This window comes from Amborella trichopoda, chromosome 10 (assembly GCF_054954075.1).
Source record: "Amborella trichopoda isolate Santa Cruz 75 chromosome 10, AtrichopodaSantaCruz75HAP2 v2.0, whole genome shotgun sequence".
Lineage (NCBI taxonomy): Eukaryota > Viridiplantae > Streptophyta > Magnoliopsida > Amborellales > Amborellaceae > Amborella > Amborella trichopoda.
Genome location: NC_142345.1, coordinates 7,315,848 through 7,330,415, shown reverse-complemented (window position 1 = coordinate 7,330,415; position 14,568 = coordinate 7,315,848). Strand labels below are relative to the sequence as shown.

Sequence of the window (14,568 nt, the reverse complement as noted above, 5' to 3'; positions counted from 1 at the left end):
TTCTATCAAAAGTAAATAGCTTCATAGCATTAAATCCCAAAAAAAATATCTATAAAGACATTATTTCCAAGTAATGAGTAAGCAATATTGGAGCTTTTTGTCCTTCAAAACTATCTTCAGAAATATTTGTAAGGACGTTAAAAAAGTCAGAATCTTTACAATTCCTAAGATTTCTTGTTGTCTTTACTGAATCATCCATCCAAGGAAAGGAGACATGAGGCAAGTTATGCCTCACAAACAAGCATCTATAATCAGAATCTAGAGTATACTAAGAAAAAAAAAAAAACATAATCAAGTGCTTATGTGAAAATTGGCTAGCATCTAGAGATTAAAGGGCTTGTTAAAAAAGTCAGAATCTTTACAATTCCTAAGTTCAAGCAATATTAAAGCTTTCTTGTTGTCTTTACTAACCAAGGACAATGGAACAAGAGGCAAGTTATGCCTCACAAACAAGCATCTATAATAAGAATATTGAGTATATTTATTTCAAAATAAAAAAGCATAATCAAGTGCTTATGTGAAAACTGGCTGGCATGTATTTTTCCATGTTTTTACTCCTAACCTAGTCTCAACATGAAGCTTATTTATTCAGAACTAAAAACAATAAATTGATTTCTAGGTCAACACTAAAAGATGGATCTCAACTTTCCCATGCCATGGTGCCTATAAGACACACAAACCTAGTTTCATTCCAAACCAGAAGAAAAGGGCCCATAACCTAATTATTTGAAGGATCAATGGAGGAGCCTCAGTCAAACCCAACTTCATCCCAAACATAACTTTATGCTCTCATCTCTTTAATTTTTCTTCTAGCATTGAAGATCATGACAACGAGAGATAGAAAAAGAAAAAACCTGCCTCCAGGACCTCCAAAGCTACCCATACTAGGCAACATCCACCAGTTAGGGAGGCTCCCACACAGCACCTTAGCAACCCTTGCAGAAGAATATGGACACCTGATGCACCCAAAGCTAGGGCAGATAGAGACCATAGTAGTTAGCTCACCTGAGCTAGCCCAACAAGTCTTGAAGGCACATGACATTGTCTTTGCTAGTACGCCAGTCATCTCAGTAGGAAAGCGCCTTGCCTATAACGGCAAAGACATCATAATGCCACGTACGGCGCGTACTGGCGAGCAGTTCGCAAGATTTGCATTTTGGACTTGTTAAGTGCTAAACGCGTGCAATCGTTTCGCTTTGTTAGAGAGGAGGAGACCACTCATCTAATGGAATCCATTGCTGAGGCTTCCTTTACTCATATCAATCTCACAGAGAGAATTTTCTCAGTTGCTAGCAGCATAGTGGAGAGAGCGGACTTGCGCAAGAAATATGTTGGTGATGAGTTCAGGGACATCATTAGGGAGACAATTCAGCTGAGTAGTGGTTTTGATATAGAGGACTTGTACCCTTCTATGGGCTTTCTTGGCTTTCTATCAAGCACTAGGTCAAGGATGGAGAAGGTCCACAGGCAACTTGATTGCTTCCTTGATAAGGTGATAGAGGAGTATGTAAGGAGTGGGAGGAAGCATGAGGGAGAGCAAGGGGACTTGGTCTATGTCCTCCTCCGGCTTCAAGAGGAATGTGATGCTGAAGTGGAACTAACAAAAGACAATATTAAGGCAATCCTCATGGTAAGTGTTTTTGTTCTCCTTTAATATGAAAGGTGCTTTGCAGTGATGATTATGGGGTCGGTGTTTGGACCCGGCCGGTTAGGTACGGATCCACTTGTTTGTGTGTAGCGTGTGTACTGACCGGGACCCCTACCAAGTTGGTGGGATCTAGGTCCGATTAATATGGAACCATTCTAGTTAGTTTGGTTTAGGTGGGGGTTGAGTCGACCCATGCAATGTCTTCGGCTGAAGAGGCCGAAGCTTTCAGATTTTAGGCATAAACCAAAGATATGCGAAGCCCGGTGCTACCGTTTCGGTCAGATTCGAACCGCTTCAAGCTGTTTTAGTCAAATTCGGACCGCTTTGGGTTTGCGTCGGGTATGCTTTGGCCAACAAAGAAATAGCTATATAAATGTTTTTTTATTTTAATTTTTTTAAAAAAAATTATTAATTTTTAGTTATTTCCATTATTTTTATAAATTTTATATATAAATATTTAATTTATTTATACTAAATTATAACAAAAAAATTTGAAGTCTTCTCCCGAATCGGCCGAAGCACCGAATTGCTTCATTTTTCTCACCAAACCGAAGAAGATAACATTGGACCCATGTGTGGCCTTGCTCTGAACAGTGGATAGAGTGGTAAAACCTTGATTCGGTATCGAGAAATGTTGAGGGTTCCAATTCCATCATGTTACCAATTAAAAGAGAGACAAAAAAACATAGAAAACTTAAGTTCTAAACTAAGGGATATACATTTAAGTAAGGAGAAAGTTTATCTAAGGTCCCACTGATTTACCCCCAAAAAAAAAAAAAAAAAAACTTTATATAAGGTTGAGGCTCTAAACAGTTAAATTAAGGTGAACCTCCAAAATTCATTAGAATAAGTTATTTTGACTTCGAAAAACCCTCAAATCCGATTATCTTGACTTTAAGATACATAAGCATAAGAAAAAGAGACTTGAAATATTGGTAATAGTGCATCATTGTGAATTTTCAATATTTTCCAATGCTATCAAATTCGCTTCTCTTCAGCTGAAGAAGCCGAAGCCTTCGAATTTTAGGAATAAACAAAGGAGAAGTGAAGCCCGGTGTTGCTGCTTCAATCAGATTCGAACTGCTTCGGGTTGCTTCGGTCAAATTCAGGCCGCTTCGGGTTTACTTTAGGTATGCTTGGGGTCTGCTTAGGCTAGCAAAGAAATAGAAATATAAAAGTATTTTTTTATTTATTTTTTTTATTTTTTTTATTATTTATATATTTATATACAAATATCTAATTTATTTATATTAAATTAAATAATATTTATAAAGTCCTATGTCTTCCCCCAAATCTGTCGAAGCATCGAATTACTTCATTTTGCAATTAAATATGAAAATAAATTTTCAAGCCATCATAAAGATTTTCGATACTCAAACGCAATCTTTCTATACTATTTGAAGGTGACCCGTACTTTGATTGTTTTATACAACCACAGCCTTTATGTAAATATGCCAAAAAGTTTATTAATTATGCTCTTTTTTTAATTAAAGAAAACATTTGAAAATATGTTACAATCCTAGTAGGAAATGTTTAATTTTAGGATCTGGTTTCTTTGAGTCAACTGACTCATACAGTACATACGCAGTTCCCCGACTTAAACATATCTTAAAAATGCATTTTTAATCCATATTTTTAGGGATTCATGACGTCGGTGAAGATTATCATGAATATGAAAAATAAAATAGAACTTCCAATATTTGAAATGTGATTTGTTTAAGGAAATTTTCTACACCGTCTAAACTCATTGTAGCCCTATTGGTTTTTTAGAACGTCCATCTTAGAGATGGACGTTGCTGAGTCAGAGGGAACTTGCGCCCATTGATTCACGAATAACTTTTCCTTAATTTTATGCCTCCAAGGAAGACGTTCTGTTAAGTTTTTTAAAGTGATACTTCTGTATTGTGGAGCATGAAAAACAGAATGGACATGGATTTGGTGCGTGTTAGCTAGCGGTCTCTTACATAAATCTATTTTAGAGATTAATTTTGGATCTAAAATTTAATAGCCCAATACTTATTAGATTTTAAATCATAAAATAGATGATTATTCTTTATCGTTTTTGGACCTTCATTCTACATTCTTTTTAAATTTAAGGTTTATTTATTTATTGTTTTCAAATTCATCATCAGGATGCATATGCATATGGAGGCACGAAAACATTTTCCAAACAATGTTTTTGGTGCTTTAGGCTGTAGCTCACATGCACCATTCTAGTGCAGTCTCCTTCCAAATTCATATTAGAGATGTATTTTAGAACTAAAATTAACAATATGGTGATTTACAGCTTTGTCTCTGTCTCAATAATCTAATTTTTAATGAAGATCATCATCATCATTATTTTAGCCTTTTTCTAATTAGTTGGAGTCGGCTACATGAATCCTGGTTCTCCATTCTGTTCTATTAAAGATCATACCCTCAGTGAGGCTATAAATTCCCATATCTTTTTGGATTACTTCCAACTACGTCCTTTTGGGCTTACCCCTTGTCCTTTTCAATCATTCTATTTTAACTAATTTGCACATCCTAATAGGTATCGTACTTGGTCTGCATCATACATAACCAGTACCTAAGCCTACTCTCTCTCATTTTATTGCTTATTGGTGTCATGCTCAAATTCTATCGAACAGATTCATTGCGAACTCATCCCTTCTTGTCTTGTCACTCATCTATCTCAACATCATTATCTCTGCTACACTCATTCTATAGGTGTATTGTTTTTTGTCCGCCCAACATTCTGCCTTATAGAGCAAAGTTGGTATCACTGATGTCTTATGGAATTTGCTCTTCAGCCTCATTGGTATGCAGCGGTCAAATAAAATTTCAATTGCACATCTCCACTTTGCCCACCCAGCTCTAATTCTGTGTGCAACATGTTCTTCGAGCTCTCTATTTTTCTGAATTATCAACTCAATATATTAAAAGTACGATTTTGTTTGTACTTATTGATCGTCAATCTTAACTACTTCGTCGTCTCTGCTCCTAGTATTACTAAATTTTCACTCCATGTACTTTGTCTTAGTCTGACTAATTTTAAAACCTTTGAATCCTAGAGCATCCCCCCAAAGTTCTAACTTTGTGTTGATATCGTTTCAGGTTTCATCAATCAGAAATATGTTATCTGCGAACAACATACACTACGGTACCTCAACCTGTATGTGACTAGTTAAGTCGTTCATGACTAAGACAAAGAAGTACGGGCTCAATATTGACCCTTGATGTAGACTTATTGTCATTGAAAACTCACTCGTCTCTCCACTAATTGTTCGTGCACTAATTACTGCTCCATCGTATATATCTCTCACTATAGTGCCTAGAGACACCTTTCTTTTCCAACACCCGCGAAATCAATTCTTGAGGTTCTCTATCTTAAGTTTTCTCTATATCAATAACGACCATATGGAGGTCTTTTTTCTTTGCCCTAAACTTCTCAATCAGTTGCCTAAGTAGAAAAATATTAGACTTAGTTTTAGTGGAAAAAAAATTAAAGCAAAGTTATACTCAAAACTGTGTAGGAAAATACTACTGTGGCGTCAAAAACCCCTTGATATCTTGAAAATCTATTTTTGCTACTAATTATAAAATTTGAGGCTCGAAAAATAGTTAAGAACACGTGGTTATATGAATACTTGAAAATAGGCCATTCAGATGATGTTTGTCATACACATACTTTTTAGAGTTGAAATCTTTTTTTTTTTTTTTGTTTTATCAAAAAGAAGTCTGAGGATCTATTTGAGGGTTACCAACCTGAAAACTATTAATTTCTATGAGATTTGAGGTGCTGTTTTACTTTTTCTCCCAAGGTCTTGGTCAAGTAGGCCTTGTGATAAAATTTTCCATTAAAAATTGTTTAAAGAAACGTCTCTCTTTTTGTTCGGTACTCCTCTTCTTCCCAATTGAATTGAAATGTTAGCCCCAAATAATTAAGGATTAATTCTTGATTCGATCAGCCTGGATCGATGATTATTGATACACCTACAATTCCAGATTATGAACACAACACAAAAAAAAAAAAGGAAAAATGAAAAAATCAAGGGAAAATTACAAAAAAATCCTAAGATTACACTTTTTATACAACTTACTTCTAAACGCACTTTTTCTCTCACTTTTTTCCCCAAAATACATTTGTTATACAAATACCCCCCAACCAAATAAAAAATAAAAGAATACATAAACTGCTCTCCCTTATTTTTACTTTACCCGCGCCTCTCTCTCCTCTATCCCACTAGAATAGGGGCTCCGGCACTGTATAAGTGTGGTCTGATAGTAGGGCTCGGGCACTATCTAAAGTGCAATCCAGCAGCAGGGCTCAAACACTGTGTAAAGTGCGGTCCGACAATAGGGCCCCTGCACTGTGTAAAGTGTGGTCAGGTAGTAGGGCTCCGGCACTGTATAAAGTGTGGCCTGGCAATTGCAAAGGGCAAACCGACAGTATTTAGTTTCGGTCAGGTAGGTGTCTTAGGGAGGTCCGACACTTGTGCGCTTCGACAATGTGATGGTACGCTCCAGCAATGTGCTACTGGGGTCCAAAAGTCATCGTCAAATCTAGCCAGAATGATTTTTGTATACAAGAAAGGTACTTCTGTCTAAAAAACTGAATTTTTTTCCTTGGGGGGTATTTGCATAAAAAGTTTGTTTTGGGAAAAAAAGTGAGAGAAAAAGTTATGTTGAGGGTAAATTGCATCGAAAGCGTGGTCATGGTTTTTTGTAATTTTCCCAAAGATCAAAACATTGAGAAAGGGGCGACCCAAACATCCCTAGAGCCTGGTTGGCCCCATGGCTCTAGTTCGAACCACCATCCTCTAAGCAGCTTAAAACACTAGAACTACTCTCATCAATGGCTTGGCATAGTTAGACCATGATGATGCTAATGTAGTCACATTAGGTAGGACCAACATTGAAACTGCGATTCTCATGGCCAACTATGTCTATTGTTCTCTAAATTATTTTATGGGATTGTCTAAAAGACCATTTATCTTTTGTACATGGAGGTCACCATCTTTCTTATCTCTTGAATTTCAAAATTTGTAGTTGTAAGTGTGTTATTGAATATACACAATTCCTATTATATATATATATATATATACACAATTCCTATTATATATATATATATATATATATATATATATATATATATATATATATATATATATATATAAGGTTTTGTTAAGACCCTTATCTTATAGTATATTAACTTTTTGTTTCGGGGTATTTTAAGAAATTAGTCAAGGGAAAACTAGAAATTCCTAATATAAACAAAAGCATTTATTAGCAATAGTGGACAATGACACACCGATATGGTGTGACATCACTCACAAGATTTTTAACGACTAATAAAATGCCACTATTTTCTTATAAAAATATCCATTCTACTTTTCTAAATGACAAAAAATGCTCATACTTGTTGTATTACAATTCAATGGCATTTTAGTGTAAAAAAATGTTGAGCACTTTAAGTGCCTACACCACCAAGTAGTGTAGCCTAATAAAACCCATATATATATAGGAAAATGATCCTGTGAGCTAATGGGCTCACAAGAAAAAATGAACCCAACAGCTCAGATTGAATTTGGGCCAATCTGACCATCATGGATGTCCAGTAATATATATATATGTATATATATATATATATATATATATATATATATATATATATATATATATATATATATATATATATATATATATATAATTATGTGAGCCAGTAGGCTCACAAGAAAAAATAAGCCCAACGGCTCAGATTAAATCTGAGCCTATCTGACGATCATGGATGTCCGGTAGTGTTTAAATTTTATTTTTTTTTACAAATCTAAATCGCTTGAAATTTTAAGCGTGTGTTCTTCTCATCAAACCACATCTAATAAAAATAAAAAATAAAAAATCCATAAAACAATATTGACCAAAATACCCTTGACACATTATGAGGCATTTTGATAAATTTTTTTATGTAAAATAAATTTTTGATATTTTTTGAAGATTCACCTATTTTTTATGAATACACCCATAAAATTCAAGTGATTAGGAATTGTGAAAAAAAATTTAAACTTCAAATACTACCGGACATCGGTGATCATCAGATCGGCCCAAATTCAATCTGGGCCGTCAGGCTTATTTTTACTTGTGAGCCCACTAGCTCACAGGATCATTCTCTCTATATATATATATATATATATATATATATATATATATATATATATATATATATATATATATATATAAGACACTACAAAACGCCTATAAGTGAAAAATGAATAGTGATTTCGCCTACACTCATCACCATCCAAAGCTCATCGCACGATCACGATTGTCCGCTAGTATTTTATTTTTCATTTATTTTTCTACAACTCATAATGATCTGAATTTAGAGCGAGTGTTCATTAAAAATAGATCAATCTACCGAAAAATATAAAAAAAATATTTTACATGAAATAAATTAACCAAAATACCCCCGAAACATTTCAAGAGTATTTTGATTATTTTTTTGTGAATTATTTTTTTATATATTTTTATTAAGTGCGTCTCACTAAGATATACACACGATCCAAATTTCAGATCATTCTAATTTGTAAAAAAGAAAAAGTGAAAAATGAAACACTCCAAGACAATCGTGACCATGCGATGAACTTTAAAAAGTGATGAAGATAGGTAAAATTATTGTTCATTTTTGCCTACTGGCGTTGAGAAGAGTTTTCCTACATATAACAGTGATTTCGCCTACCCTCATCACCATTCAAAATTCATCGTGCGATCATGATTGTCCGGTAGTGTTTCATTTTTAAATTTTTTTTTCAAGATCCAAATTACTTGAAATTTGGAGCGTATGTGGATCTTATTGAGGCACGCCGAATAAAAATATGAAACAAATAATTCATGAAATATAACGTGACCAAAATACCCCCAAAAAAATTTTGGGGTATTTTGGTTAATTTATATTATACGAATTATTTTTTTCATATTTTTATTAAGTGCGTCTCACAAAGACGTACACACACTCCAAATTTTTGATTATTCTGATGCGTAAAAATAAAATAAAAATTAAAACACTGCCAGACAATTGACTGTACGCCCATACGCGAATAGCCCAAATTGAAGCTAGGTCATTCTGTGGCCGATCTGACGTTCACAGATGTCCGATAGTATTTGAATTTTAATGTTTTTTTTTTAAAATTCAAATCACTTGAAATTTTAGGTGTGTGTTCTTCTCATCAAAACGTACCTAATAAAAATATAAAAAAAAATAATTCATAAAAATAAATTGACCAAAATATCCCCCAAAACCTTTCGAGGGTATTTTGGGTCATTTTATTCATGTAAAAAAAATTGATATTTTTGATAGATTCGCCTATTTTTTAATAACATACGTCTAAAATTTCAACTAATTTAGATTTGTGGAAAAATAAATAAAATTCAAACATTGTCGGACATCCATGATCGTCAGATTGGCTCAGATTCATTCTAGGCTGTGAACGTTTACTGTAGCAATACGCATATGGGTGCACAGCATCTTTTCCCATATATATATATATATATATATATATATATATATATATATATATATATATATATATATATGAAACACTACGCAATGCCTATAGGAAAAAATGAACAGTGATTTCACCTACCCCCATCATCATCCAAAGTTCATCGTGCGGTCACAATTTTTCAGTAGTATTTTATTTTTCTTTTTTTTTTCTACAAATTGGAATGACTTGAAATTTGGAACATGTATTCATAAAAAACAAAAAAATCTTCGAAAAATAGAAAAAAAATATTTTATATAAAAACTTTTGACCAAAATACCAGGGGGTAATTTGGTAAAAAAAAATTCACATATAATTTTTTTATATTTTTATTGGATGTGCCTCAGTAAGATATACATACCCTCCAAATTTCAGGTCATTCTGATTAGTAAAAAAAATAAAAAATAAAACTACCTGACAATTGTGACCGTGCGATAAAATTTGGACGGTGATGAAAGTAGATGAAATCACTATTTATTTCGCCTATAGGCGTTGAGAAGACTTTATATATATATATGATATTCTAATCTTCACGACCCTTCAAATTACAAAAGTTCAAGATAGAGAGAGTTGTGAAAGGGTGGATTTATTAATTTTATTGTCTATTTTTTTAAAAGAAGTTACTTTTGAGAGGCAAATTTGTAAATATTACTAAAAGACAAAAAATATTTTTGTCATCTCTATAAGAGGTGAAATTGAAATTTTAACTAAACGACAATGGCACTCTACAAATAAAGTTCCAAGACACTAAATTCCAAAATGCCATTATACTGTTGTGAAAATTTCAAATTTGTCCTTGTTTAATAGTAAAGTTACCTATTTAAATATTTTTTTAATAAAAAAGTAATAATTCTTTTGATAAATACACCCGTCACAACCCTTCTAACTTGAACTTTTATTTATTTATTTATTTATATATATACATATATATATATATATAAATATGGCCAGCCACGACGGAGTTTTTTTTATTGGCAAAATCATAGATCAAGCTGAACGGTAAGAATTTGGTTCCAAAATCTCTCCCTAATAAAGTAAGTTCCATTTGAGATCGAATTATGATCCAAGAATCAAGAAGAGAATCATATATCCTTCGAAAATGATAGTGACCCAACTTATGTTTCCAAGAAATGTGAACCAATTTTCGGAAAGTTTTACTCGTGCTCTGCTTCACGACTAACCCAAGCCCAGCTTCCCCTTAAGAGAAAATTCGGAGGCTTGGGTGACTTTGGGGTTTTCTGGCCGATAATCACTTGGTTTTCGATCCGACTCTAGTGATTCTCAAGCCAGACTGATAAGTTTCTTAGCATTAATGCTAACTCTGATAAATTTATTTACACAGGACATATTTGTTGGTGGCATTGAGACCACATTTACTACCTTGACATGGGCAATGGCCGAGCTCATGAAGAACCCAAAAGTTATGGAGAAAGCGCAAAGCGAAATGAGGCATCCCCTTAAAGGAAAAGCCAAGGTAGAAGAAAGTGACCTGGACCTCAAGGAAACCCTCCGGTTACATCCTCCAGCTCCATTGTTGGTCCCAAGAGAATCCATGGAGAAATGCCCATTAGAAGGGTATGAAATACCTGTTAAGACGAGAGTCTTGATGAATGCTTGGGCCATAGGAAGGCGTCATGACGTCTACAAAAATGCAGAGAAGTTTGAGCCTGAGAGGTTCTCCGACAGTTTGCTGGACTATAAAGGGCAACGTTTCGATTACATCCCCTTCAGGGGAGGCCGGAGGGGGTGCCCTGGAGCACTGTTTGCAATGGCTACTGCACAACTTGCATTGGCCCAACTACTCTATTGTTTCGACTGGAAACTCGCCCATGGAATGAAGCCATAGGAGACCGAGGCCAGTGGAGGAATAAAAGTGCCCATAAAAAATGACCTAATTCTTATCCCTATTTCTCGCTTCACAAGTAGTAGATGTGCATGATTTGTCTTCAAAGACTCTATTCACAAGCTCTTTAGCGTGGTGTAGGGCTGTCAATGGGTGTTATCGACCTCTAGCCTAGTGGGATTTGGCACAATAATGTAACACCTGGTTTCTGCGATGTGTAATTTGCCACAACATAAACGTGTGAAGTTTGTATGGTGAGGAGGACTCTAAGTTTGTCCCTCCTACAAATGAAGTAAATCTATCCAATAAGAAAAAGATTTAAGGAAATAGTACAGAGATCGTCTCTTGACACAGTTGTTGCTCATGGAACTGTCTCTTAGATTGGAAGCTCAAATCACTTTTGCAAAGAAAAAGTTGTTCATATGTCTAAGTACATAAAGCAGGAGCCTTGACGATCTTTCTATTTGCTTTGGTTTGGTCCTGGTATTAAAGATCGTGAAAACTAGAGATAGACACACAAAAAACCTGCCTCCAGGACCTCCAAAGCTACCCTTACTAGGCACCATGCACCAGTTAGGGAGGCTCCCACACAGCACCTTAGCAACCCTTGCAGAAGAATATGGACCCCTGATGTACCTAAAGATAGGGCAGATAGAGAACATAATAGTTAGTTCACCTGAGCTAGCCCAACAAGTCTTGAAGGCACATGACCTGGTCTTTGCTAGTAGGCCAGCCCTCTCAGCAGCTAATCGCCTTGCCTGTAAATGCAAAGACATAGCAATGGCCCTGTACAGCGCGTACTGGCGTTCAATTCGCAAGATTTGCATCATGGAGTTGCTTAGTGCAAAACGAGTGCAATCGTTTCGCTTTGTTAGAGAGGAGGAGACCACTCATCTAGAGGAGTCCATTGCTGAGGCTTCCTATACTCATATCAATCTCACAGAGAGAATTTTCTTACTTGTTCGTAGCATGGTGGAGAGAGTGGCCTTGGGCTAGAAGTATGTTGGCGATGAGTTCAGGGACATTATTAGGGTGACACTTGAGATAAGTGATGTCTTTGATATAGAGGACTTTTACCCTTCTATGGGGTTTCTTAGCCTTCTATCAAGCACTAGGCCAAGTATGAAGAAGGTCCTTAGGCAACTTTATTGTTTCCTTGATAAGGTGATAGAGGAGCATGTAAAAAGTGGCAGGATGCATGAGGGAGAATATGGTACTTAGTGTATGTCCTCCTCCGGCTTCAAGAGGAAGGTGATGCTGAAGTAGAACTAACAAAAGATAATATTAAGCCAATCATCTTGGTAAGTGTTTTTGTTGTCTTTGATATAGAGACTTTTACCCTTCTCTCTCTCTCTCTCTCTCTCTCTCTCTCTCTCTCTCTCTTTGTGTAGGGGGGGATCTAGGTCTGATCGATCTAGAACCAATTGAGTCTAGGTTGGTCGAGATAAGGGTTGACTCTACCCATTTATAGGCTGGCCCTAATCTCGGTCGTTAGAATGGTAAAATATCAATGTCATGTCAAAAAACTGCCACAATATGATGCCAAAGAAAAACAATTGAAATGAGGGTCATTAAACTTTGGGATATGCATTTACATAAGAGAAATGATCCTATATAATCCTCCTCTACCCATGTGTGTAGGACCCCAAAGAATTACCATTAAAATTTGGCATGGATCAATAGAAAAATCAATTCCCACTCCCATGTGATAAATTTTCTAGAGATTCGTACACACTTTAACGATGATCCGTTAGGATCCTACACACATGGGTGGGGGAGGGTCCTATAGGATTATTACTCTTTATATAAGAAAAATGATCCTATAGGAGCCTCTCCCACCCTTATGTGTAGGACGCCAAAGGATCACCATTAAATTTGCACGAATCTATAGAAAAGTCAAGTCCCAACACTTCATCTTTCTCTTTTTTCTTATATTAAACAAAACAGTAGTATATTGTATAGACGGTTGACATTCCACACATACCAGTCCCACTACCAACTTCATGAGCCGTAGCCATTTATTGTGAGCTTCTACTGTAAAGGTCTGGAAATTGTAATTTACAGGGGATGTCAGATGCCCACTTGGAATACCAAAACAAAGCCACATCACCTTTGCCCACCAACCATCTCAAATGATGCAGTACAAAGAATCTCTTAGTCACAATGGTCCTCCAAGTAAGAGATCGTCCACCAACATTTCATGTTATAACAAATATCAACTCCATATTTGGCTTTCAAAACTTCTATCCAAAGATGACCTTCACTACTCAATGAGCACCACGACCATTTTGCAATTAAAGATTGATTGACTCATTTTAACTTGCGAATACCCAAGCTACCTTCACATTTGGGTGTGCAAATTCCATCCCAATTAACAAGATGATACATCTTCACCTCAGCATCAGAAACCGACAAGAAATCCCTCATCAGCTTCTCCAATTTCTTAATGATATCTACAGGCATTATAAGTTGGGACATTTGATAGATCAGGAGATTTAAAAAAGATGATTTTATCAAAGTAACTCTTCTACCCAAAGAAAGATGTTTGCCTTTCCAGATATCTAGTTTTGAATTGGCACGCTTAATCATCGGGTACCAAACCTCCTTGGGTAGTCTACAATCTAAAAGGAGCACTCACAAATATTTCATTGGAAATTACTTTACTTTACAATTCAACAAGACAGCCAATGTTTCCACCAAAGCTTGATCACAGCGAACGCCAATAATAGAGTTTTTGGTGAAATTAACTTTAAGACTCAATGCAAACTCACAACAACTCAAGAACCAATAAATATTCAAAACTTGATCAAGATTTGCCTCACAGAAAAGCAAAGTGTCATCTGCATATTGAAGATGAGAAATAGATGGACCATTGAGACTAACCTGAAAGCCAGAAAAATGAGGACTGCCCACCACATTATCAATCATTAAACTGAAAGCTTCACCAACCAAAGTAAAAAGAAAATGGGATACAGGATCCTCTTAACGAATACCCCTAGATGCCTAAAAGAAACCTTTCGAACATCCATTAACCAAAATAGAAAAATGGGCCATAGATAAACATCCTAAAATCCAATTCCTCTATTTCTGACCAAAACTCGTATGAAGAAAATTTTCATCCAATACTGCTCATTCTATACGATCATATGCTATCTCCATATCAAGTGTAATAATAAGCCCCGAAAACCCACTTTCTACTCTAGCATTAATACACTATTGGGCAATCAAAACCCCATCCATAGCCATTCTATCTTTTATGAAAGCAGATTGAGTGGCCGAGATAATGCTAGGAAGAACCACTTTTAATCTTTCAACCACCACTCTGGAAATGTTCTTATACGAACTAGTCAAAAGACTAATAGGCCGAATATCATTGATACCCGTAATGGAAGACTTCTTAGGGATCAAAGCAATAACGGTTGACTTTATACCTTTATTCAAATACTCCCTAAGTAAAATTCATTAACCATCAATAATAATTCATCTTTAAGCAAATCCCAAAATTTATGAAAAAATAATAGAGAAAAGCCATCTGGCCTTGGAGCCTTATCCCCAGG

General features: G+C 35.4%; 2 protein-coding genes across 2 annotated transcripts; both read left to right on the top strand.

Annotated features, from left to right (window-relative positions):
* The first annotated feature begins 717 nt into the window (after window positions 1-717).
* LOC18446262 (desmethyl-deoxy-podophyllotoxin synthase) lies at window positions 718-11,572 on the top strand. Its single transcript, XM_088849669.1, is given in 4 exon segments — window positions 718-1,161; window positions 1,164-1,634; window positions 4,745-4,802; window positions 10,444-11,572. Coding segments are annotated over 4 exon segments (1,437 nt in total). The 5' UTR covers window positions 718-824; the 3' UTR covers window positions 11,015-11,572.
* A 3-nt stretch (window positions 11,573-11,575) lies between these two features.
* On the top strand, window positions 11,576-12,007 carry LOC18446263 (cytochrome P450 71A1). Its single transcript, XM_006856384.1, has one exon. The coding sequence runs from the start codon at window positions 11,576-11,578 to the stop codon at window positions 12,005-12,007; it is 432 nt and encodes a 143-aa protein (XP_006856446.1).
* Window positions 12,008-14,568: the final 2,561 nt, after the last annotated feature.

What these genes read in the sequence shown, in the direction of transcription:
- LOC18446263 (XM_006856384.1), top strand. Translation starts at nt 11,576, where the DNA reads ATGCACCAGTTAGGGAGGCTCCCACACAGCACCTTAGCAACCCTTGCA.